Source organism: Mycena indigotica (genome assembly GCF_014461135.1).
Source record: "Mycena indigotica strain 171206Taipei chromosome Unknown Mind.scaff0005, whole genome shotgun sequence".
NCBI lineage: Eukaryota > Fungi > Basidiomycota > Agaricomycetes > Agaricales > Mycenaceae > Mycena > Mycena indigotica.
The window spans coordinates 3,775,514-3,800,446 of NW_023503004.1; the positions used below are offsets into that span (position 1 = coordinate 3,775,514).

The 24,933-nt window shown below is 55.0% G+C and overlaps 7 protein-coding genes across 7 annotated transcripts; 4 read left to right on the top strand and 3 right to left on the bottom strand.

Moving 5' to 3' along the window:
* Positions 1-1,686: 1,686 nt before the first annotated feature.
* On the top strand, positions 1,687-3,472 carry MIND_00627500 (uncharacterized protein; the record flags this gene model as incomplete). Its single annotated transcript, XM_037363018.1, has 3 exons — positions 1,687-3,060; positions 3,112-3,185; positions 3,238-3,472. 3 exons carry the CDS (start codon positions 1,687-1,689, stop codon positions 3,470-3,472), a joined length of 1,683 nt encoding a protein of 560 aa, XP_037220939.1.
* A 5,382-nt stretch (positions 3,473-8,854) lies between these two features.
* Positions 8,855-11,148, bottom strand: MIND_00627700 (uncharacterized protein; the record flags this gene model as incomplete). Its single annotated transcript, XM_037363019.1, has 4 exons — positions 8,855-9,485; positions 9,535-9,606; positions 9,657-9,719; positions 9,773-11,148. The coding sequence occupies 4 exons, from the start codon at positions 11,146-11,148 to the stop codon at positions 8,855-8,857; spliced, it is 2,142 nt and encodes a 713-aa protein (XP_037220940.1).
* Positions 11,149-12,711: 1,563 nt separating this feature from the next.
* Positions 12,712-14,127, bottom strand: MIND_00627800 (Altered inheritance of mitochondria protein 9, mitochondrial; the record flags this gene model as incomplete). The annotated part of the gene is made up of 4 exons (XM_037363020.1): positions 14,095-14,127; positions 13,958-14,032; positions 13,728-13,910; positions 12,712-13,677 (listed from the first exon to the last, which is right to left on the bottom strand). The coding sequence occupies exons 1-4, from the start codon at positions 14,116-14,118 to the stop codon at positions 12,712-12,714; spliced, it is 1,248 nt and encodes a 415-aa protein (XP_037220941.1). The 5' UTR covers positions 14,119-14,127.
* Positions 14,128-14,357: 230 nt separating this feature from the next.
* Positions 14,358-16,666, bottom strand: MIND_00627900 (uncharacterized protein; the record flags this gene model as incomplete). The annotated part of the gene is made up of 4 exons (XM_037363021.1): positions 14,358-15,018; positions 15,068-15,142; positions 15,195-15,254; positions 15,309-16,666. 4 exons carry the CDS (start codon positions 16,664-16,666, stop codon positions 14,358-14,360), a joined length of 2,154 nt encoding a protein of 717 aa, XP_037220942.1.
* A 923-nt stretch (positions 16,667-17,589) lies between these two features.
* Positions 17,590-18,253, top strand: MIND_00628000 (uncharacterized protein; the record flags this gene model as incomplete). The annotated part of the gene is made up of 4 exons (XM_037363022.1): positions 17,590-17,622; positions 17,670-17,741; positions 17,791-18,080; positions 18,130-18,253. 4 exons carry the CDS (start codon positions 17,590-17,592, stop codon positions 18,251-18,253), a joined length of 519 nt encoding a protein of 172 aa, XP_037220943.1.
* Positions 18,254-20,310: 2,057 nt separating this feature from the next.
* MIND_00628100 (Zn(2)-C6 fungal-type domain-containing protein) lies at positions 20,311-21,280 on the top strand (the record flags this gene model as incomplete). The annotated part of the gene is made up of 3 exons (XM_037363023.1): positions 20,311-20,631; positions 20,688-21,181; positions 21,226-21,280. 3 exons carry the CDS (start codon positions 20,311-20,313, stop codon positions 21,278-21,280), a joined length of 870 nt encoding a protein of 289 aa, XP_037220944.1.
* Positions 21,281-22,029: 749 nt separating this feature from the next.
* MIND_00628200 (Cytochrome P450) lies at positions 22,030-23,987 on the top strand (the record flags this gene model as incomplete). The annotated part of the gene is made up of 10 exons (XM_037363024.1): positions 22,030-22,222; positions 22,274-22,403; positions 22,453-22,644; positions 22,697-22,848; positions 22,903-23,018; positions 23,069-23,209; positions 23,256-23,419; positions 23,474-23,620; positions 23,673-23,799; positions 23,844-23,987. The coding sequence occupies 10 exons, from the start codon at positions 22,030-22,032 to the stop codon at positions 23,985-23,987; spliced, it is 1,506 nt and encodes a 501-aa protein (XP_037220945.1).
* Positions 23,988-24,933: the final 946 nt, after the last annotated feature.

Below are 24,933 nucleotides of genomic sequence, written 5' to 3' on the forward strand. Positions count from 1 at the left end.
GGGCCTGGTTTGTGAATACATCAATGTCGCAGACGAGTCGCCAATGGCGGAAGCACATCGGACGCCCTCTCCGCCAAAGAGCGCAATATACCCTCGTGGCGCGGTTAGGTATTGGGCAGATCCACATCCACAGCCCCTTCAATTCGCTGAGGGGCATTTGAACCCCGTTTCAAACTCCGCCGCGACAACACCCTCTGTTTCTCCTGGATTGCGGCCGCCGCACGCTATGCTGGGCCTATCGCCAGGCCCGCCAGCAAGATATACCCCGGGCCTGCCTTCCCGAGATAGCCAAAAAGACCCACCGGGAGCGCCCTTTTTCTCGATGCAGGACCGGTATCTGCCGCCGCCACCCGCGATGCTGCGGGAGCTGGCCGTCGCGCATCAGCTCGAGGTGGCAAAGGCCGCAAAGCAGGGCTAGGTCGCAGTAGCACATTTGTCATGCATCGTCGGTAGTTGTCAGCCTGAGCCTGAGCGAGTCAGTGTGGGGTCGCAGGCGGCGTTCGTAAGAGTGGGTCATAGAGCGCGGTTATCGCATCGCTATGAAATCAGGGATCTGAGTAAACCATGAAAGAGTTCTTCTATATTCAGTCCACGGGAGAGGGAGGGAAAATTAACGCGCTCCCGAAATGGGCGTGATTTGGGGATGAAATCAGAATTTGATTGCGCAGGGAGTTGGCCGTTTCTGCGCCATGTCAACATCTCCCTTCTTTCCTCCCTCTCGAGTTCGCCGCGTACCTCCTCGAAAGCGGACCACATAACGCAAGAACTTTGTCGTAGATAGCTCAAGACAAGCTCGAGAGTCCAAACTCCAATAGCCCAGGTTAGACTTGCTGGCCTCCTTGCCCTTCCGCTCAGGCTTCTCAGGCTTTAGCAGCAACATATTCATCCCCTCGCACTCGTGTTGTTCACTGCAATTTGTCGTGACTATTGTCGCCGTAAGCAACCGCGCGTTTTGTCTCTCTATCTCTCATGAGCAGCAGTAACGTTCGGTTAGCGCGCATGCTGGTTTTTCGGTGGGAGCAATCCCGTTTTCGAGTCTTGATTATGTTCGTGGTAGCTGCAGCCGTAACACAATCCGCGTTCTCCAGAAAAAACATGAAGCTCTTGCCGTCTCCGTCCCTGTTCCTCGAAGTTATCCAGGATGTCCGTGTCTTTTTGCTTCACATCAGCTAGATGGCTCAGCGGCACGAACTCCGAAAGCTGAATTGATGCCCAGTCGCTCGATAACGAGGTCAACAAGCAATCTTCCAGAGTCGTTGTGGTCTTCACTGGCCCGTGGTGCAGCACAACCGACGACATTCGACCTCAGGGCTATTTTGATGGAGCTTGTGGCCCTGATTTGGATGCGGCGTTGGCCTGATTTGAGTCCCAAGCTTCAAGACTTATCATGCCTTGCTTAGCCGTTGCGCCACTCGATTACTAGTAAACAAACCCATCCTGACTACATCCCCCGACGAAGAGGCAAATTCACCTTCCAGCCCAGCCCGAAACAGGCTCCTTGACGCGCGCCGTGACCTTCCACAAGCGGCGGAAAGGACAAACAGAGCACCATCCAACGAGTGGACCGCTCGACTATTTAGCGGTCACGTGATACACATGGTCCAGGAAACGCGCTCTCTCTCTCTCAACCCTCTGTTGATCCCAGCCCAACTCCACAAACCCCAGCCAGTATAATCAACTACAACTATGCAGTCGCAACAATACGACCACGGCTTGCCCATCCAAGCAGGCTTGGGCCCGATTGTCAACGTGAGGGCCAACGCGACTGCCCCACGTGCGGGCTTGGGCCGCGACACGACGACCGATCGTGTGAAGGCTTTGGACGCGTCTGGGGGTCTTGCCACTCCCTCTAATTCGCACTTCAATCGTTCTTCTGACGAGGAGGACGATGTGGACGATACGAGAGGGCTGTTTAGCGACGATTTCGACATGGACGAGCTCGAGGAGGTGGATAACGAGGAGGGTACGGGCGAGGAGACCACGAGCGTCGAGACGAGGGAGCTACAGCACGACGAGTTGGATTTCGAGGAGTTCGAGCGTCGCCTTAACGAGGAACTCGGAGGCGAAGGCGAAACGAGGGAGTTGAATTGCAACGATTTTGACTGTGGGGATCTGTTGGATGCTGAAGGGGAGAACGACAAAGACATCGGGCCCGATTTTCCCCAACCCAGTCCCTCTGATGATGCTTTACCACCCGCACCCCCTTCTTCCCAGCTCGATATCATGATACCCCCAACAACAAACTTAGACTACTCAGGCCAACTATTGGTCGAGCCACTCCAACTGGCCGCGACAGACGATATAGGCGGGCCTCGAGAAGACGACGAGGTCGAATCATTCGCTGGGCATGGTCAGTCAATGCCCAACTACGAATATGTCTCACCCGAACTCATGGCGGGTTATGCTCCTCCCACTGGTCCGCCATTCAACGAGCAATATTCCCACTGGCCGCAGCCTGCGCCGGCAGCACCCGCGCAATATGCTTTCCCTTCTGGGGGACATCATCCGGCTGCGCCACCGCATTACGACTCCAACTATGCTTCTCAGCAAAGTTATTATGCTCCACCACCTCCTATGCCTATGCCGCGTTCCTACGACGCTTATTACCGACCGCAACTCCCAAATACTGCTAACGTAGCGGTTAACCCGCACCAGCAGTACCGATATCCCGCTCCGCAATATCTGCAGGCGCTTGCTGCCGGACCACAGTATGCGCAAGCTGCCTCAAACTATCCACCTCCGCCGCCTCAGCGTTACGGTTACAGCCACAACAATGCGGTCTTTCCAAATGCGGGTCCTCAAAATTTTTACCCCATGCCTCCCCCCTTGCACGCGGACGCGCACAGTGCCTACCAACCAGACCAGCAATTATATCCCCAGCAACAGCAAGCTGCTTGGGCCGCAACGCCTCGAACTGCGCTCCAAGTTCCTTCGCGAAATGCGAATGCTAACACCATCCCCGTCGCGGTCGCGGGCAGGGAGAACCAGTTTCGGTATTCGCCGTACCCGTCGCAGCCGTCGACTGCTGCCGCCCAGATGACCGCCGACCGGGCATCGCAGGTAGGTTTCGTTTCCCATTGCGCTCGCTACTTTGCGCTGACCCGTTTCCAGCTCTGCCCACCAAATACAAGGCCCGGCGGCCACCGTGCCACAGAACAACAACCCAGAGAATCTGAAGTCGCGTTGTGCGGGGCCGCTCTGACAGTCCCGCAAGACCAATTTTAACTCCAACTCCAGAGTCCACCTCCGGCCCCGGCCCGAGAGCCGGCGCCAGCGGCCGTCGAATGCCAACGACAAAGTCATCAGACTTCGCAGCTCGCAGCCGTACACAGGGGACGCGGAGTGTCGGGCGGTGTTCCGCACCAAGCACGAGATGGTGAAGCATTTCAAGTTAGTGAACTGCGGGGAGGAAGAGGGAGGTGGAGTGGGGGAATGCGCGGGTAGAGCAGTGAGCCTGAGGGGGGAGGGGTGATCGTTGCGTATTTTTTGGGGGGACGTGTATTTATAGTGACTCGGAACTCTGGGCTTGTATTGAATAATCACCTCTTTCTGCAGTGAAACAGCATCTTTGTCTGTTTGTCTTTCTTTCAGTGCACGCGAAAGACGAGACCAATGGTGACACGACAATTGTCTTTGAGAGGGCTATGAAAGGGCAGCTACTCATATTCCAAATGACCGTGAAAAGCACAAAAAGACGCGCGATAGTATTAGGCCGCCTTACAAGAGTCTTTGTATACATACACAGAAACCGGCGGCCGTGGCTCCGCACGTCATTTTCGTCTCCCGCTGGCCTTGGGGTGCAGTTTCTGGGCTTACGAGGAGACGAATGTGACCACTTGCTTACTTCCATGCGCGTGGCATGCTGCACGTGCGCGTGACGCGACGCGACTTCGGCCAGCGCCGTGACATAAATCCTCTTCAGTAAACGGCACATGTACAGATATGTAATTAGTATTCCTCCCTGTACCGCCGCCACCGCTCGACGGCCCTCCGCCCCTCCTTCCCCATCCGGTTGTCAATCCGGAGCACGCCGTGCTGGCGCATGCGGTGCGCGGCGGTGCGCAGGCGCAAACGTTTCCCATACACGTTCACCTCGACCACCTTGGCGCAGAAGCCTTTGTCGGCCGCGGCGGACCGGGAGCGGACGAAATCGACGAGGTCGGCGCGGAGGTCGCCGGTCCGCTGCGGGCCGAGTGTGCCGGCGGGGTCCGCGAGGGAGAACGTGGAGAGGCGGGGGGCAGAGGAGCGGGTCGGCGGGGTGCACGGTCAAAGCGGCGAGCAGGGCCTGCATTTCTTCCCAGTCGGCTGTGTAGTCGATGGCCAAGTGAGTCAGCGCGGGGGCGTGCTCGAGGAGGCTGATGATGTCAGCTGGGTCCGTGTATTTTGTGAGGGACTCAAGGGTTAAATAGGTGAGGGTGCATTGTGAGCGGAGAAGGAAGGGCGCAACGGGGTCGATGTCCTGGATTACGTACAGTTCCGTCAATGAAGGCGTCGTCAGCGCTGCGAGGAATCCTGTATTGGCGATTGCCAGCCGCTGCAGCCGCGGCAACACAATCGGCTCACCGCCGGCCTTGGCAGCAAGCACTTCCGGGTCCACCTCATCGAAGCCAATGTCCGCATCGACTAGCGCCCCGGCCGCCGCGTGCAGAAATTCGCGGTGCTTCACGGGCTCGATGGGGAGGACGACCTCGCACGCCTTGTAACGCGTGACCTGGTGCCAGGGAAGGGATATATTCGTCATCGGCGCGGACCACGCGTCGCCGAGGAGAACACGTGACAGCCGTGGCGCGTTCTCGACGACCAGCTCCGGGTCCACATACGCAACGCCTTCGCCACTAAACACCAGCTCCTCCAGCAGCGGCACATCCCGTATCCCCGCCTCAAAAAAGCCGTCCGGGACTTGCGCAAGCGATGCAACGACGATCACCAGTCTCCGCCATCTAGCGCGCTGCTCCGTAAGCCGCGCCAGAGCTTGCGCGAACCACGACATCTGGTCATTCGAATGATACCCGCCCGTGAACCACAGCAGCACGTCCAGCGGCGCCTCCGGGCCGGCCCGGTCCAGCTGCGCCGCCAGCAGCGGGACGGCGTTCTTCGTCAGGCTCGTCGGCAGCACAAACGCGGCCCACAGCGGGCCGTAGCCGATCGCCAGAGACCGCCAGCTGCGGCAGACTTGGGCGATGGCCCACACGCCGACGAGCGCGTACACGTGCTTCTGCCCCTTCCGCCCCGTCCGCCGCCCGATCACCGGCACCGGCGCCGCGTCGACGGTATGCGCGGGGAGCACGTGCGTGAAGATGGAGAGCAGCAGCTCCGGCGGGAGATGTGCGAGAGAGGAGGACATGGGAGTAGGAGACAAGATTTTAGAGAGCGGCGTCACGACTGATCGGCTCGGAGGTTGCTAAGGCCGGGGCGAGCCGGACCAGTTTCAAGTATGCCGGCTTCGACGCGGACCCGGACGTAAACCAACACTCTGTTTCTGTTGCACACTAGGCTTAACATTTGGAATGTCTGTTGGGTGCAAGACGCGACAAATGTCCAGCAGAATTCAAATCAGGAACTTGAATGACTAGCATAGCGTCAGGCTGGCACGTGCCTGTGACGCAACGCGACGGGACTTCCTCAACTTTTCTCGACACTCGCAGGCCCACTGTTTCTCCGTACCGGAGCTAAGGCGTGGGGCAAAAGCAACTCATCCTACCCATACAGGATGTAACCTCAGCGTACCAAGTAAGTGCTGGATATATTTTAACAAATTACTAGTACTGTACAACATGTAGGCCGACTTGATAATACTTACTTTTGGATTGATGCAATTTGTGGTGGACAAAGGGTAGTCAAGGTGTGTCGTTTAATCGGTTATTCGCCTCAGGCTTACCAGTCTGTGTGCTCGCTGCATCGTCACGGTCGGGTTCCAGACACCGATACCTCCGTCGCGCCACCAGGGGCGCTTCCGCGCCGACCCCAAGCTCCCCGACGCTGCCCATTCCCCCGCTTGCATCCCCGATCCAGCCCGGCGTCTTGTCAAGAGCCCTGAGCGCCGCGGTGTCCTCTACGAGCGCCAACGGGAAGCGGTCGGCGAGTGCCGCGCCGATGCGCATCATGGCGAACGCGTCGAGGCGGGGCGTCCAGTGGGGCGACAGCGTGCTGTAGACCGCGAGCGCGAGCAGGCCGCCGAGGTAGACGCCGAGCAGCACGGACAGGAAGCGGATCGCCGCGTCCGAGATGGCCGGCACCGGGGTGTCCGCGCCGGAATCGTACGACACCCAGAGGCTGCCCGTCGTGATGGACGACATCCACGTCTGGCTCGCGAGGAAGGCCGCCGCGGCGAACGCGTTCTGCACCCGCTCGCCCGGATGGCTGTCCGCCGGGCTCTCGAGGAACGCGGAGAGGTAGTACACGACTTGGCTCGGCATCGGGTTGGCGGTGAGGTTCGGGCCGTACAGCGTGAGACAGGGGTCCAGCGCGTTGTCGATGTTGCGCTGGTCGAGCCAGTCGTGGAGCAGCGGCATGAACGGGACGGCGTCGAGGCAGATCGATCCCGTGCCGTTGTTGTCCTTCGCCGTGGCGAAGTAGGACTCGTAGCTCTGGGCCTTGTCGATGAAGGAGCCCATCCCGAAGAGGGCCAGGGCCACGAAAAGGAGCGGGCCCTTGTTGCGCGTGTGGCGGAGCTGCTGGGCGGCGTCGATTGGTAAGCCGGTCTGCGGCGCACGACGGGTGAGGTTGTAGTCTGCGATGGGGTCTGGCTGGCCCCCCGGGCCCGATGCCCCCGGGCCTTGGCTCGCGCAGCTGTCGTCGCAGTAATCGCTCGGGTCGCCATCGATCAGCGGGCCGCCCACGCCGCCGTTCATGTCGTTCGGCAGCTCGAAGTACCCCGCCGTGGTGTCCAGCGTGATCTTGGTGTAATACGAGCCATTTGCGGGGCCGTGGTCAAGCCAGTCGAACGCGGAGAACGTGATGTTGAGGTACAGCTCTTCCCGGAAGTCCTGGCGCGCGCGCGTGGGCTGCCAGGGGGACGCGGTCATGTTACCCGGCATGCAGACTTCGACGGCGTAGACGCCGGGCGAGGCCGGGCCGTTCGCGTAGCGGAGCCAGAGGGCGTCGGGCATCTCGGCGCAGCCGGCGGGGAACGCCGCCGCGGAGATGTTCTCCCGCTGTGCCGTGGAGTTGATCCGCGGGGCGAACTGCCTGATGAGCCCGGTCGAGAAGCCGGTGGGCAGCTGCGCAAAGAACGGGTCCTGCAGCAGCGACATGTTCGCGAGGATGTGCTGGCTGCCGTCCACTAGACACAGCAGCGAGTTGTTTGGCTGGGTCACGGGGCTGCAGTCCGGCGCGCGTGACCACAGGTTGATCTGCGCCTGGGCGTTCGTCGTGGACGCCAGGCGCGAGCGCAGCAGGGCGGCGATGTACCCGTCGTCGACGGCGCTCCGGCCCGTGACCGGGTCGAACTGATCCGGGATGTCGACGAGAAATTCGATCATTTGGGGAGAAGTCGGTGTGCGGATGGTTTTTGTCGTCAGGTATGCCTCGCGCAGCGGCGAGATAACAATGCCTAAATGGTATTCAGCCTCCGCTCGACATGAGATTGATGGTTGCTTACCTAGTGCATGCAAGAAGATGGCGTAGAGCAACAGCCAAGAGCCGTAGCGCCTCCAGCCGCCCGCGCCGGGCACTGCCAGCCGGCCTACAACCGCAATATCGGTCCACGCGCCGTCCGCGAGGGCCATCGCCTGCCGCATCGTGGGACGGTGGCGGTGCGACTGCAAAAACGTGACCGCGGCGCGCTTGCAGACCGCCGTCGTCAGCGGGATCGTCAGCAGGGAGACGACGGCCTGCACTAGACGCGCAGATTCGAAATACCGCTCGCTTCGGACATAGAGCCCGTGATACGCTTGGGCGCTGAGCCACCCCCAGCCGCTGTTGTCCTTGTTGCGTATATTCACGCCGTATTGCTTGACGCCGATCGGCCGGTGCGCCAGGATGCAGATCAGGACCCAGGCGTACAGCGCCAGAACGGTGTAGAGGAGAGTCGCGATGAGGATGAAAGGGGAGCGGCGCAGGAAAGCGGTGTGCCCCTGCTCGTCTGCTTCCTCGTCCGCTAACAAACTTCCGTGCTCGGTCCTCACGCGACTCGCCCCTGTGTCTGACGACGCGGAGGATTCCGAGTCATGATGATGATGTAACGTGTGTTCGCCAGCCTGAGCGGGCGGTTGGTCCGAGTCCATGCTTGCTGAAGAAGAGTTGGAGCAGAACGAAGCCCGTGGACCAGGTCGTATTTAAGCGCAGAGCCTGCCTGAGGTTTGCCATAAATACGACTGATCGCCGCGGCCTTCCTCCACGCGGCCAACTTGACGCGGATCCACATCGACAAAGGATATGCAGGACCGTGCTAGTAGTCTGCACCCCGGTCCCCAGCGCGCCCCTCCTTCTCTCCTGCTGCCCCGAGGGAGCACACGATCGACGCGGCAACCGGGTCGAAGTCGCGTCGCGTCACAAGCACGTGCACGTGCATCTGCAAAACAAGTATCAAGCAGGGCAGAACTTGAAAAGCTCCAACTGGCAGTTTTCTCCACCCGAACTAGGTTGCATGCAAGCACAGAAGCTCTGACTGGCAAGCAAAAATAAGTGAGACTGGCCTTCCAGTGTCCGCCCGCTGTTAACTTGAAGCGGATCCACATCGACAAAAGACATGCTGCAGCTGTGGAGAGACACGGCGGGCCGGCGACAGACATCGTTTCTAGCAGAAGTAGGTGATTATATTATACAAAATTCGTCTTGTAAGTAACTACTGATACAGTCCATGTCCTAACGATACATCCAAAAAAGCTACACTTTCCAGGTACATGCCCCATCGTTATTCCTGGGTCTCCGGCTGCACGTGCCCCCAACACGCTTGCGCCTTGCGCTTAAACTCTTCCTCGCACTCGACGAGATGCACGATCAGCGCCTTCTTCGAATGGAACAGCCGGCCGCACTCTGGGTCGCCCACACAGCGCACCCAGTCCTGCTTCCCGTGCATCTTGAGCACGTGCGTCCCCAGTGCGAGCGCGTTCTTGAATGGCCCGTTGCACGTGCTCCCGTCCTCCATCACCCACCGGCACAGCAGGTCCGCGCCCGCGCCGGCCCGGCCCCGCGTCTTCGGGTACCCGTGGAACTGCACGAGGTGGTCCCGGATCGACTCGGGCGTCACCTTCTCCTTCATCTTCCCGACCCTGAACGCCGCGTCGCACGTGACCCCACCGGCCCCGGCCCCGGCGGGCATTCGGCATTCGGCTGCGTCCCCGCGCATGTCGAGCGTCTCCGTGCGCTCCACGGCCAGCAGTATCTCGCGCGAGAGCTGGGCACGTGCAGCCTCCACTACGGAGTCTGCGGGGTCTGCGCGCCGGCGCTGCTGCCGCCTCCGTGGTACAGCAGCGGGCGGATGCTGGGTGGTAATCGTATTGAGTCTGGGAACCGACACCGGCACCGGCGTCACATGACCGCGACTAGCGATTTCATGAGCATTTATATCAGACAAGAAAAAGGACGACTTACTGTTCTCTGGTGACAGCGGGCCGGGAGGACGGGCCTGCCTCGGCGTTCATGGCCACAGTATTCACCCATAGACTAAACGAGCGGTCAGCACTGGTCAACATTAACAACGCAACAGGACTTACAGATCCGGAGCGTTGTTCTCCTGTGGCATAGTCGAGCCCTGTCCTTGGTTGGACTTGACGGGGCTAGTATGACCAGTAAGCGCGAAATACCAAACCGAGCGATAAAACAAATCTACCTGCGATGCCCACTTTTCTTCGCGGTCTCGGCCTGGGCCGGATACGGAGCGAACCGGACATTACCAGCGTGCTTCGGCTGGTAATGCTTAAAGACCGTATTGGTGTTCGCGTTTCGCGAAGGAACGTGGAGCGCAGCTCTCGGTGTTGCGGCCCAAGCAGCTTGCTGTTGGTGGGGATATAATCGCTGGTTCGGTGGGTAGGCATCGTGCGCGTACGCGTGCGAGGGGGGAGGCATGGGGTAAATATTTTGAGGACCCGCATTCGGAACGACCGCATTGTTGTGGCTGTATCCGTAACGCTGAGGCGGCGGAGGCGGATAGTTTGAGGCAGCATGGGCATACTGTGGTCCGGCAGCAACTGGAAGCGGCTGCTGGTGCTGATAGTAGGCGGGATAGGGATACTGTTGTTGGTGTGGGTTAACCGCTCCGTGGGCAGCAGGAAGCGGGGGTTGTCCGTAATAAGCGTCATAAGAAGTCGGCATAGCATAATAGTTTGGCTGAGAAGAAGCATAACATCCATAAGTCGGCAGTGGCGCGTGTTGCGATGGCGCTGCCCAGGGTACTGGTCCAGGCTGTGGCCAGTGAGCATATTGATTGTGCTGTTGCGGCTGGCTGCTGCCAGTCTCCAGATCGCCATAGCCTGTTTGTTGCGGGATTGGGACATACTCGTAGTTGGGCTCCGAGTGCCTGTCGAAGTTGTGGACCTCCTCGTCTTCTTGAGGCCCGAGTCCATTTTGTGTGGCAGCCAGTTGAAGTGGCTCTACGAGTAGTTGTGCAGAGTCGTCTGTCCGAGTTGTGGGTGGTGTATGGACCGCGAGCGAAGTGATAGTGGCGGGTGAGGGGAAGGTGCCGCCAGAAATGGGAACGACATCAGCCTGAGGTTGGGCGGTGGCGGCGCCAGCACCATCGGGACTCATGTCATCGTCGTCCTCTCCTTCAGCATCTTCGAGATCTCCCCATTCAGAATCGTCGCCACTTAACTCCCTCGTTTCGCCTTCGCCCCCGAGTTCCTCATTCAGCTGACGCTCGAGCTCCTCGAAATCGAAGTCTTCGGGCTGAAGCTTCCCCGGCTCGACGCTCGTACTCTTCCCGCTCGTACCCTCCTCGTTATCCGCCTCCTCGAGCTCGTTCATGTCGAAAGCGTCACTGAAAAGCCCTCTCGTATCGTCCACATCGTCCTCCTCGTCAGAAGGACAGTTGGGGTGGGAATTGGAGGGGGTGGCAAAACGCCCAGACGCGTCCAAAGGCTTCACACGATCGGTCGTCGTGTCGCGGCCCAAGCCCGCACGTGGGGCAGTCGCGTTGGCCCTCACGTTGACAATCGGGCCCAAGCCGGCTTGGATGGGCAAGCTGTGGTAGTGTTGTTGCGACTGCATAGTTGTAGTTGATTATACTGGCTGGGGGTTTGTGGATTTGGGCTGTGGTCGACAGAGGGTTGAGAGAGAGAGCGTTTCCTGGATCATGTGACTCACGTGACCGCTAAATAGTCGAGCGGTCCTCTGTGTGATGCTCTGTTTGGTCTGTCCGCTTCCGCAAGGCCACCGCACGCGTCGAGGACTTGCTGGAACCCGTTCCTCCGGTTGCATGGATGCAGGGTAGGCTGGAAGGACGGGTTTAAGCTTGTTGACGCGTTGATCGTTGAGGTTGGCAAGCAAACCACGTCCTGAGGAGGACGTCGGTGTAGTGAGATAGCCAAGTGGTGCGATAGGAGAAGAAGCAGCGAAGACAGGATGAGTCTTGCAACTTTTGGTCTATAATGCGCTATAATAATATCGCATCATGATAGCTTTGGACGCGAAACATTGTCGCAGTAGGATGGTTGTGCTGCGCGACAGCGATCAGTACAGTGACAAGTATGCCGCGTAAGGTTCCAGTCCAAGTCTGCTTCGTTTGTCGACTTTGTTGGGATACTCCCCCATCAAGCCAGCTCTTGAACTCCATGTCGCCCAGTCAAATGATTCGCGCGAGGAAAGGGGGTGTTGTGAGGTTTTGAGACATCCTCTTAGACAAGAATTCGGGTGCGATAACCTCGAGTAGCGTGGATGTGGAGGAGGTCTTCATGCCTTCTCTAGAGAACGCAGGTTGCGTTGCAGTGCCGACTACTACGTATACTGTGAGTGAATCTTGGAACAAAAATGTCATTAAACCGGATTGCTCACTGCGAAAAACCAGCATGTGCTCAACGACGACCATTCAGCGAATCTGAGCCAATTCTGGGCACCTGGACAGGCTACAGCGCAACTTCAGATTGCTCGCGCACAGAGTATTAGCCGCCGAGTGGGCGCAAGCTCGTTGCAAAACATCTTTCTCCGCCCGCTTCTAAGGAGGTATGCGCCGGATTCGAGAAGGAGGGAAGAGGCAAGGGAAGAGAAGATGTTGACATGTCGCAGAAACGGTAAGTCCCTGCGCAATCAAATTATGATTTCACCCTCAAATCACGCCCATTTCGGGAGCGCGACTTCTTTTTCCTTCCCGCTTCTTGCCCGCTTCCGTGAACTATGTAGAAAAACTCTTCATGCGCTGGATTTCTCATGTCCTCGGTTTCATAGCGCAAAGGGCCCCGCTCTATGACGTCGACGTCGCGACCTACTCTTGCGAAGTTCGAACACCTTGACCTACAACTTGAATCTGACTTGGACACTGACTCGACCTCAGCTCAAAACCACAACAAATTAGAGTGCTCAAGAAACGACGACTTCAGCGGGGAATACACTTTCTTTCTTTCTTTTCTTTCACGACCTAATTCCACTTTGCGGCTTTCAAGACCTCAAGCCGCAGCAGATACCGGTCTTGTCTCAGGCTGAGCCCTTGGAGAAAACAGGTCACGGTCCGCGGGTCCCAGTGAGTCTTTCAAGCGTTCTCTATGCGGGACTGCTGAGTTGAGATCCCACTCTAGTGTATCTTCACAGAAGACAACAGCATTTCTAGCGCGGTAAATATTACTGGTTTTCTGATTCATATTTAGCCAGAACCTTTTCTACGGCCGTTTTTGTCAATTCAAAGGGATCACTATTGATGAGACGAAGAGCATCCACCCAAAACCACGATTCCGGGAACGGCATGTTGTTCCGAAGAGAGATCCACAGTTTGCTAAGTTCCTCCTCGGGAATGGCCACGTCGTAGTTGTCGCGCTGGAAAAGTGGGGACATAAAACACTGGTAAAGATGATCCCAGAAGGGTCGGACGTGAGATCCTTGCCAGTCGATGACGGCCACGATCGTAGGGTCTTCGGCGGATCGAACGAGGACATTGAGTGAGTGCCAATCATTGTGGGCGAGACGGAAAAGTTCGGGTATGGATTTCATCGTCGTTGCGTGGGCATGTAGTCGCTCAAGGTAGTTATAAAACTCGTCCCTGGTGAGAAAATTTGCGTCATTGCCCCCGCTGTCTTCAGAATAGAGCGCCCGCGTCTTTTGCCACTCGACAGGGTCGGGAATGCGTTCTTGTGCGCCACGCAGACGGGCCATGAGGTAGTCGCGGGAGGACGTGAAACGAGGAGAGTTCGGCGGAAGGAGCATGTAGTGGTGTAGCGGCGGACCGACGGTACCGTCAGCATCAGTCAGCACCCCGATGGCTTCCAGAGGATGGTCAACAAGCTGCTGCTCGAAATCGGCAACCTCCGCAGTAAGTCTGCGCCAGGATTCAGTCGTAAAGAGAGGAGAGACCTGCGCGAGGGGCACGCCCAAAGCTCGTTCCATGAAGATATAAGGTGTCCCGACCGGTTGAGAGGTGTCATTCCAGCCCAAGATGGCGGGAACAGGAATAGTTGTATGCTTGGCAACGAATTGCATTGTTGCAACCTCGGATAAGAGTTCGGCAGATACACTCTCAGCAGATAGTCCGGCGGTGGGTATCCGGAGGCGAGCGATGAAATCTGTTTTGTCGGTTAGCGCAACGAGGAACACCTTGAAGAAAGTCGACACTGCATGTTAATAATATAAGAATCATCACTCACAAAGTTACCACCACCAACAGCGAGAAGGTGGACTCCCGTGACTGACACGCCCTTGATATGGAATGCTTGCACTTTGAGCTGTTCAAGATCGAAGCTGCGGAGCTGTTCTCGCACTTCACTGGCCAAAGTGGGAATGTTCATCTGGGAAGCCAAAGTTGCAGAAGCATAATCCAATATAGGATCCTGACCCCCCTAAGCAGTCGTTGAGTCGAACAAACATGAAAACGTACCCATGCAACCAAAAATGCTCTCGAAGCTGCTTCATCTTCCAAAGGTGGGAGTGGCGCTGGCAGCTTGCTTGGAGGCTGAGGTAGCGAGTCCAACTAAGTAATTAGGCCTAAGAGAAAGGGGATTCGTGTAGAAGTACCTTTGTAACTTGGATCTCGACCATATGGTGTGAGCAGACACGTTAAGTCACAGTGACACTGACGCGTTGGGTCACAAGCACGTGCATTTCTCAAATAGCATCACGATTCAGCTTTCGACCAACGAGGATATAGTGTTCTCAAAAAAACATCTAGATGGTATAAACAGAGTCTTGGCTTGTACAGATCAGAAATACCTAACTACAAATACTGTCCAAAAGATATCGATACACCAGGAATAATAATACAGTTTATGGCCACCCCATCACGCCTCTGCTGCCGCGAGCACGTGCCCCCACCCCGCTTGTTGCTTGCGTCTGGCCTCCGCCTCGCAGTCGACGAGATGCACTGTCAGCTCGTCTTTGGTGCGAAAGATCCGCCGGCAGGTCGAATCGCCTACGCACCGAAAATAGGAATCCCGACGGACATGCGCACGGCACATATGGTCCGAGGTCTTCCCAACATCATCGTACGTGACATCACATGGTTCCCCGTCGTCCTCCATCGCCCACCCGCACTCCATCGTCCGGGGCGCCTCTGGCCCGGTTCCGCGCCGCCCCCCGCGCCGGTTGTCCGTAAATCCGTGCACCGCGATCAGGTGGTCGCGAACTGTCTTGGCCGTCGCGTTATTGCTGTGCTGCCCGTCCGCAAATGTATGCCCGCATAGCTCCCCCTCGCCATTAGCGCCGATAATTGGGATCCGGCAGTCGGCAGACTCATTACAATCCCCGAGCGAGACCACAGTGTCGAGGGCTGCCACTGTTTGAGCAGACAACTTCGCGCGCGCGGCGGCCACCATCAAAGGGGATAACTTCAAAGTTTTGACTCTCCGGGGCTGCTGCACTGGCTTTTTACGCGGCGCGCGTGGTTGTGGCACCTGTACCGCCATCTCGGGTATCGGCGTCTCCGTCTCGCGTGGCACGTGACTGGGAAGTCGTCAGTATTCGCATTGAGCGTGAAAACCGAAGACTTTACCGTTCTCCGGAAGCCTGGGAGGACGGACCGGCCTCAGCCCTTGCTGGCTGGGGGGTGCCATTAACGACCCAATGACTAGGGGTCGACTATTAGCAAGGGTCAGGATTAAAAGCGGGATTGGACTTACAGCTCCAGGGCATTTTTTGGTTGCGGGGTAACCGTTGGCATTTTTTCACGGTTGACAGAGCTAGAAAAAGTCAGCACTATGTAAGTCACAAGGTCAATGAAGAAAAACATTTACCTGTGATCCCCACTTTTTGCGGCAGTCGAGGACTGAGCTGGATATGGAGAATAGCGGACATTAGGCTTGAGCTGATGCTGCTTGAAGCGGTATCCTCGAGTATTCGCATTCCGGGATGGTTCTTGGAGAGGTATCGCACTCCTTGAGGAGCCGGAACCATTCTGCTGCTGCGGCTGATGATGTCGATACAAATTTTCGTTCGTTTGATGGAGGCCGTTGTTGGGAAAAGAGGGGGCATGCATAGGATAGGAGGTCGGAAGAGCTGCATTGTTGTATCGGTAAGACGAACCAGCGGCCGGAGCATGTGCAGCATACTGCCCTCTAGCCGCCAACGGGGCAGGATACGGATACGGCTGATATGCATTGGCCGCGGCCCATGGTTGGAAATAGGCAGTTGGGGGAGGCATAGCGAAAGGATTATAGAGGGAGGCAGAGTTGTAATTTTGTGGCGCCGCTAGATTAAGGCCAGGATGGTTGAAAACAGCGTATTGATTAGGTGCGGCCACACCAACAGACTGCTGATGAATTGCGTATTGTTGGGAGTTGTCCACTGGCCGGCCATAGTCCGGCAGTTGGTGCGAAAGAAAACCGCCATTTATCGAGGCCTGTCGCGCGGAGTATTGTGGGGTCTCGTTGACTGGAGTGCCAAAGCCCGACAACTGTCCGCGCAGGAGATGGTCGCCGTTAGGCTGAGATTGGAAAAGTCGTTGACCGCCCAGAATCGCCAACATTTGCCTTTGAGCCTCGTGGTCTTCATATGAAACACTGTTGTTGGCTGACGAAACTGGGTCTGTGAGGTTGGGGCCCGTCATGACCGATGTATGGTTTTGGACCGCAGAAATGGCTGACGGAAAAGTGTCGCCAGAAACGAAAGCAGGTGGGTGTGTGGTAGCGCCATCGCCTTTGAAACATTCGTTTTCCTCGTTTTCCTCCCCTTCAGCATCTACAAGGTCTTCAAAGTCAAAATCATCGCTGTCCAGTTCTCTTGTTTCGCGTTCGTTGGCCTGGTCGTCCTTGGCAAGTTCAAACTCTTCGAAGTTGAAGTCGCCGTCATTGGGCTCTCTTGGAGCGCATTGCGCGTTCTCCTGGATTGAGCCCTCATCATCATCATCGGCCTGGTCAAGCGCGTCAAGGGTGAGGTCGTCACTGCCAAAAAGCCCTCGCATGTCGTCTTCCTCGTCTTTCTTGGTATTCGAAGGGGTGGCATGATTCCTGGATGCGTCCAAAGCGTTCACACGATTGTTAGTCGCGTCGCGGCCCAAGCCCGCACGTGGACCAGTCGCGCTGGCCATAACGTTGACAATAGGGCCAATGCCTGCCTGGATGGGCAAACTATGTCCGCGTCGTTGAGCCTGCATTGTTGAGGCGAATGGTAGCTATTTGAATATCGGGATTTTGGGCTGGAAGAGGTTGAGAGGAGGAGAGCGGTTGGAGGACCATGTGACTCACGTGACCGCTAAGTAGTAGTGTGTCCCTCTATTCGGTGCTCTGTTTGTTCTCTTGACTTCTGGAAGATCACGGCACGCGTCAAACCCGTCTCCGTCCTCCCGTGGATGCGAGCTAGGCTAGAAAACCGAGCCTGAGCTTGTTGACCGTTGAAGCTGACAAGCTTTCGAAACTTCAACATGAGGAGAATGTCGTTGTGGAGGGATACTCGAGTAGCGCAGAGGAGGATACAACGAGGCGCACGATGGGTCTTGAAATTCGTAACTTCAATTCCATGCTAAAAATACTATCCCATCTGGATAACCTTTAGACGGGAGGTTCAAGTTGTCGCCTTGAGACGGCCCGGGTTGTGTTATACGAAAGTGATTGGGACAGTGGACTAGCGCAACAAGTCTCGAGGAGTCTAGTTCGAGTCTGCTTCATTTGGCGACTTCGTTGTCGAGCTACCCCAGACCGCCAAGCCCAAGAGTTTGCACTTGCAAGGAGATGTTTTGTGGGTCTAAGGACATCCGGATCAACAGAGGGCTAGATGCGACAATCTCGATGAACCGGTGCTCAGTCTAAGGCTGAAAACGACTTGAAGACTTTTATGCACTGGATCTCACTGGATGGTCGACGTGGATTGCGTTGCAGTGGCAGCTACTACTGGTCAAGATCATCCATACTCAAAACTGAATTGCTCACCACGAAAAAGAGCATGTGCTCAACGAAGGCCTTCTCTTCAGCAAGTCCATCTTGCGCCACTACGAAGTTTGGATGGTAGAACGGTGACAACGGCCTTGGCAGCCAGTCAGGCCCATCCATGACCGCTGAGTGGGCGCAAGTTGGTTAAAACATGTTTCCGATATCTGCCCGCGTCTTCAAGGAGGTACGCGCCGAATTCGAGAGGGAAAAGGAGATGTTGAGATGTCGCAGAAAGAGCGAAACGGTGGCGCCGTCCCGACGCAATCAAATTATGATTTCACCCTCAAATCAGGACTATTTCGGGTATGTACCCAATATTTTCCTTCTCTCTCATGAACTCAATATACGGTAGAAGAACTACATGCGCTCAATTGTTCAGATCCCCGGCTTCATACCGCAAAGAGCTGCACTCTATGTCCCACCCTTGCGAACGCCTTCAACCGACACGACGGCGACCAAAAACCGCCATAAGTTCAAAGTGCTCAAGATACTACGACCTAACCTTTACTTTACCGGTGCGGCTTCAAGTCTCAAGACCGCAAGCCGCCGTGCAACCACTAGCTCCAACAGCATCGCTGGTAGCGACAGCACTGCCGCGGCAGCTACCGGTCTTGCCTGCCCTTGGAGGAAACAGCGGTCCCAGTAAATAGGCCTTTTCTAGACGACTGCTGAGTTGAAATTTTCTCTACAGTCATGGAATCAGATTGACGTTAAGTAGAGCAACTCCCAAATCGCTCGTGGCGTCTCGCGAGCGTCCCGCGCCAGCTTCTCATCAATCTCATGCACATCCTCCCGTCCTCACTACTCACCCTTGACACAATACCGATGATCGTACAGTGGACCACTGGCAAAAAAGCCGTCGCTGGCTCGCACAGCTTTTTCTCACTGTACCGCCGCAGTTTCTCCTACATCGTGCGCCATGCTGAGAATACTCCTCCAGCAAGGCTCCGAGTCACTTCAAGTCTCCGTGATGACCCCTTCGAGTCCCAATAATCATCAAGGTCGCACAGACGCAGACTTGCCTTGAGCAGCGATCATCCTTGGTACGTAATGCATATGTAACAGAGCGGAAATTGGGGACTGATTTAGTCTGAGGCTTTGCAGTACCAGTACAAGACTCTGAATCTATGCATGGTCAACTAAATGCGGTAGGACTTGACAATGACGGATAATGACATTCAAATTACTTATCAAGGGCAAGACCGAACGATTGCCAGTGTGTAAATCCTGCGCATATTGTCGTTCAAGTTGTTAAGCGCCGTAGTGAGCAAAAGGCGGTAGTTGTTGGAGGGAGTCAGAGAGGGGCCAAATTTGTTGATCGTCGGCCACGTTTGTGCGGGCGCTCGGGAGGGAGGGAACGGCGCTCTTGCTACGCATTGAATTGACGCATTTAAACGTGGATTTTGAGAGACGCGTTGGAGGTATTGAGGAATGCGGGGATGTCGGTGATATCTGTTCAGTGCTCCAAACTCCACTAGCATAAGAATGTTTTTTGCCTAATTTTTGCAGCTCCACAAGCGTCACCGCAACACACGCGGCAACAGTAGCTCCGATGGATGCATTCACTGTATTACAAACAAACAAGCAAACAAGCAAACAGCGGACATTGCGGACCTGGGTAAATCAGAGATTAGCTTAGTTTCTATACCCACAAACATGACTTTGTTCTCGAACAAGCCATTGAATCGTCGTTCTGGCAGAATCCCTGAAGTCACGGTCACTGTGACAAGTGATTATGTCATCACCTCAACCACAACGACCACTGCGGCCACGGCTAGAAAGCACCACCGCTCGCGCACGCGAAATTGCTGGATTCTATCTACCACCCCTTCCAAGGGCGACAGCTTTCTCAACCAAGCTCGTCAAGTGCCAGTGAATCTCGTGCTAGACAAGACAAATATAGTATTTTGCCTTCACTTCACTGGCAACAACTTACTCTTGATCGCCCCCGTATCCAGTGCTCAGTACTCAGCGACGCTGTCGACCGATACCTCGGATGCCACGTCTGGGCCACTGGGAACTTGAATAGCAATCAACCTTCCAACCACGTAGTGTTTTAAATTTAATACAACTCAAGTACATGCCAGTGCCAGAACGACAAAATCCGTCCAATCAGACCCTTTCCTGCTCCACCTGTCTTTGCGGCACTTGACGCCGTTTCGGCTCCAGTGGAAGCGGATCGCTTCCCGATCAAAATTCTGGGCCTGACCAAGATGCCCGAGCCCGTGGACTAAGTAATGCTGCTGGACCCCGCTGAGCATCGAGCGCTGTCGTGGTTGTATGTAGCAAAACATGTCCATATGCATATGCTGCTGCCGAAACGCTGACCTTCGTATTCAGGCTGGCGGCGCGTGAACTATGGCTGCAAGTCTGGTTTTAATTGTGCAGCGTCTTTCCTGCCTTCTTGTCTTCGGTTGATCGGCACAGCAACAGCGCTTTAACTCAATGTCTCGATCGACAGCCTGTTCTCCCGCAAAGGACTTACACGAGGCGACGCAAGAATAGGCTCTCGACTTCATCCCTGGAAACTCCCTCGACGGCGGCTTTCACTCATGTTTTAGCTTGTCTATTCTCCAGGTAGTAGTACTTCGCTCCGCAGAAGAGTGCTACTGCCATGCAGAATAATGCAGTTCTTCGGCTTAGTTGGGCTTCAGTCGGTTTATGACACGGGTTTCTATGTGGACACGATTTGCGGTGCGGTACCTTAATGTATGGTAGCCAATTGCCCGGGCCGTTTCGCCTACGTGATTCATACTTAAAGCTCCACAGAGTCATTTATCCATCTGGTTGACTACTGAGACATGCTTTCCAAATGCTTTTTCGTCTAGAGGGTCGTATACAGGACAAGTCGCTCCGGAAATGGCGTGGAATCATGTCCAAACGAGCGCTCGAAGTAACCAAGGCAAGTGATGCTGAGCTGTTACGGACAACCTCTCCAGTGCTCAATCATCACGGTTGCAGAAGTTCTAAACTTGTCGCCTGCATATCTCACGAGAACTTCGATGTCATCCAAGGTATGCACACATATAAAGACCTCCTTCCTCGCCCCTCCTTCACCTCATCCGCAACTTTCACACTCAAAATGGGTCCCCACCGCTCTCCAGATCGCTCGACCTTTGACCTACCCTCCGTTTTCACCACTCGCCGCCGATCAATCATTGCATGCACTAATTGCCGCAAACGAAAGACTCGGGTGAGTTGAGTACTATTATACATTGAGGCGTATGTCGCTGATGCTATTCACTTTAGTGCTTCAGTACTGAAGATTTCCCCGAAAATCCTTGCGAGAGATGCGAGGAACGCGGGCTCAAGTGTCGCTACACCACCATCAACGACCAACGCGACTTAGACGCCGCAAACTCGGCACATAGTTCCCCTCGACAGACCCCTCCCTTGCTCCTCCTTCAAAACCCTGGCATTCACCAACCACAATTCGACTACTCAGTCTATCAGGAGAAATATGGACCGCGAGGCTCCTACCATCTTCCTCCGTTTCAGCACCAGGTGCCTGAGCCAGCGCTGCACTACCTCCCGTACTTTCCGCCTCCAGACAATCATGATGAATTCTCTCTTCGGTCGGATACGGCGAGTAGCTTCAGCGATGACTCGGATTCTTCGTTCACTATGAACCTACGCTTGTGGGACCGAGATGCAGACCCTTACTCCAGTTCACGACACAGCTGGGATATCAACTTGAAGACTGACTTTGAGTTGAAAGATGGCCACCAGGAATATATTGACTTGTGAGTTTACTCATTCTAGCATCGTTTGCTCTGGCTCTGATCAGAATTGCCACTGCAGGTGCCAAGCCTAGTGTTAGCCAGGTCTTGTCGATTGTTTAGTGTAAAACTAGCTGTATAATGAGGTATTCGAATGTTACTTGCCAGTTCAATTCTGTGTCATTCTACGCGTATATGTTTAGGCCCGTACGTAAGTACCTGGAGGCGTTTCTGCAATGTGTAATGCTTTCCCGATTCGGACCTGAATCGAAATGCACTGGCAAACCCAAGCTTGACCCAAGCGCTTCGACGCGTTCCATATCAGTAGGCGCATAGCACTCGGATTCACTCGGCTCACGCTCGGAGTACTTAGGTTTTAGATGGTCCAATAGCAGCGTTCATCACATCGGTCGATCGGTAAAAACTTGTGGAACGACCCGAACTCGGATCACGCGCGTGACGTCACAACCTGATGATCTTCTTTTTTTCCTCTTCTTCACCCAACTCGAATCCTTCTATCATGCAAATTGCTTCGGTACCTAAGGCTGCAATAAGGCTGCGGTAGAGACCCAATCCGGCGTATGTGAGGCTAGGACCGTTCCTGGCCCAGCTTGCAGCTAGTCTTAGACCCGTCAACGACTTCAATGAGCTCCCGGGAGGCGATGCCACGATGCTATTTTTTGTCTATCGAGGCAGAGATTGAGCTAGCGTGGACTGTGCTTGTTATGCGCAGGTGATATATCTTCATCATCTGAGAAGGAAGACCGGATGCCATGATTACATTGGCCCAATGGCCTACTTATTATTCATCCATGCGATTGAGCCGTGGTGGGCGGCTTATTTCCAAATACCTTCCTTTGGAATCTCCCTCCATGCCACTCTCTCTTCTAGTGGTGGCTGCAATTCTCGTTGCTGGGCTCGTCGTCGCCATATTCCTCATTCGCCGGCGCTCGTCATGCACCCCTTACCCTCCCGGTCCACTCGGTGATCCGATTATAGGAAACCTCCGTCAATTGCCGGGCCACGATGCGGCGATCGTTTTTGAGGAAATGGGGAAAAAATTCGGTGCGTTGGTCTACTTGTCCAAACGACGGACCTCTCTTACACTATTCTAAGGGGATGTCATATGTCTTCGCGTTCTTGGAAGCACCATCGTCGTGTTGAATTCGCTGCAAGCCGCAGAAGAACTTTTAGACAAGCATAGCGCCATTCACAGCGACCGGCCCGTTTTCACCCTCTATGAACTGTGTGTCGTTAGCACCTTCTGCCCTATCGCCACTGACGAGTTTTACTAGATTCGGTTTCAAGAACGCTCTCTCTGCTGTACCATACGGGAAACAACTAATGCGTCTGCGCCAAGCCCACCACTCCTATTTGAATAAGACGAAGACCTCCGATCTTCGACCCATGTTGACAGTGGAGGCACGAACGCTGGGCAAGAACTTGTTGGAGTGTAAAGAAGGGGAGCATGAGCTTATGCTCAACCGGTAAGTAGCTCAGTAGTACCTTCCGCCAAACCCTCCATTCATTCCTGTCCAGTTTTTCGACGGGTGTCATCGCTCAAGTTGTTTCTGGGCATCGCATCGTCTCTGCAGAGGATAATTATCTGAGAATGTCGAAGATGGTTCTCCATGTGTCGACATTGATGGAACAAGTACCTGCAGTCACCCCATTGGATTTCCTTCCCTTCCGTGAGTAAAAACTCTTAAACTAGGAATGAGCTTGATCTCACGAAACCCTTACAGTGAAGCATTTCCCGGGGTGGTTCCCTGGCGCACACTACGCCGGTTTTGCCCGACAGTGGAGGCCAGTTGCACGCGAACTATATACCTTCCCGCTCGAGACCGTCAAACAACAAAGGGTGAGCAACCGTGGAGTGGTCCCTGCTATTTTTATTCACCCAATCATTAGAAGGACGGAAGCGCTATGCCGTCATTCCTACTTGAGCAACTAGAGTTTATTGAATCTACGCCAAAGACGGAGGAGGGGGTGGACTTGGTTGGCGAGCTAGAAGCAAATGCTGCGAGCATGTTTGCCGCTGGTGAAGCAACAGTAAGTTGAGCTCAGTGGTGCTTCATGTTTGACCACCGTTCATCAGACTTGGAGCGCGCTGTCGGTTTTCCTCTTGGCCATGACCTTATATCCCCAATGTCAGGCTCGAGCTCAGACAGAAATCGATGCTGTTATTGGGAATCGTCTCCCTGAATTCCAGGATCGTGAATCGCTGCCGTATGTCGAGTGTTTGTACAACGAAGTTTTCCGGTCAGTTCGGCTTGTTCTGGCAGCAGATGATTCATCGTCTGACCCCGTTCTCAGATGGAATACGGGGGCTCCTCTCGGTATGTTCTTCAATGGATTAGTTTCAGGATTTGACTGGTCAGGCATACCTCATCGATCTATCAGCGACGACATTTATCGTGGAATGTTTATACCGAAAGGAACTACGATTCTTCCTAACATAAGGTATTTTTTATTGGCGAACTTTCTACTAGTAGTTGACGATTGTATTCATCAGGGCCATGTCCCACGACGAGAGAATCTATCGAACCCCAACTTTATTCGATCCTACCCGATACTTGCCTGCCCCCGAAGGACGTGGGGAGCCTTTCTTTACCGGAAAATACGGATTTGGACGACGGTGGGTTATTTCCTTCAACTGTCTAACTGGTCCTCAGCTTTGTGCTAGTATCTGCACGGGCCAGCATCTCGCCGACAGCAGCGTTTGGATAGCAGTCGTGACCGTCTTGTCGACATGTCGTATCAAACGAGCCCGAGACTTGGCGGGGGAGGGAAATCGTCCCTGAGAACAAGATGCATTATGGGTTGCTAAGGTTCGTTCACTCACTCAGACGGTCGATCATAGTGCTCATGAACATTTAGTCATCCTGTAGCATTCTCCTGTGTCATAGAGCCCCGGATCGCTCAGGCGAAAGAGATGATTATGGAGGCACTTGAGTCTTGACGCGATCACGTGATTATACTACTACTGCCTCTAATACTGGGTGAATATATACTTTTGTTGCACGACTGAAGTCGAGCCTAGCTCTTTGGAACGCGGTTACGCGCATCTTGCTTGTCAGGGCGATCATGGTCAAACACCTTGGCTCATGAACGGCTTGTCAACTCCGTAATCGCAAAAGATCAATGACATCTCCATCTCATGCAGATCTCCCGGAGAAGCTTTGCCTCCCTTTCCCGCGGGAGAGGTGATCAGTCGACGAGAGGTATTTTGTGCTGCCTCTTGCACAGATCTGCGAGGTGGAATCAAGTCCACAAGAACTTGAAAATATCGAATAAGTAATGAAGCCTATCCGAGTACTCCGAGTCGCAATCGCGCGAACCGAAACAGGCACCATACGGCTGGCTTGTTGGGATCAATAGGATTTCTTTTGACGGGCTGCGACGAGAAGTAGCGGCGCCGAAGGCGGGACGGATTTTCCAAGGATTTTCTAAGCATGGCCTTGATTCAGATGAAACTTTCGAAAGTGTAAAGGCACCCGGAGTTTCAAGAACTTGAAGTGCAGCGGCAAATCTGCGGATAAACCCGAAGATGCGGCGGCGCCCTGCAGCCTGAGGCTCTCGTAGTGTAGACTGGTTAAGGTTAAGCAGACTCAGCAGAGTTCAGAACCGACTCGGAGGCATCGTAGGTATTGATTAATGCTCTAATGAGAGGTAGCCAGATTCAATATACATTCAATATGTCTGGTTTGAAGCTGCACAAATTTTGGAAGAACCCAAATGGAAGAGGACGTCGGCCCGTGACTGTGACTGTTGTC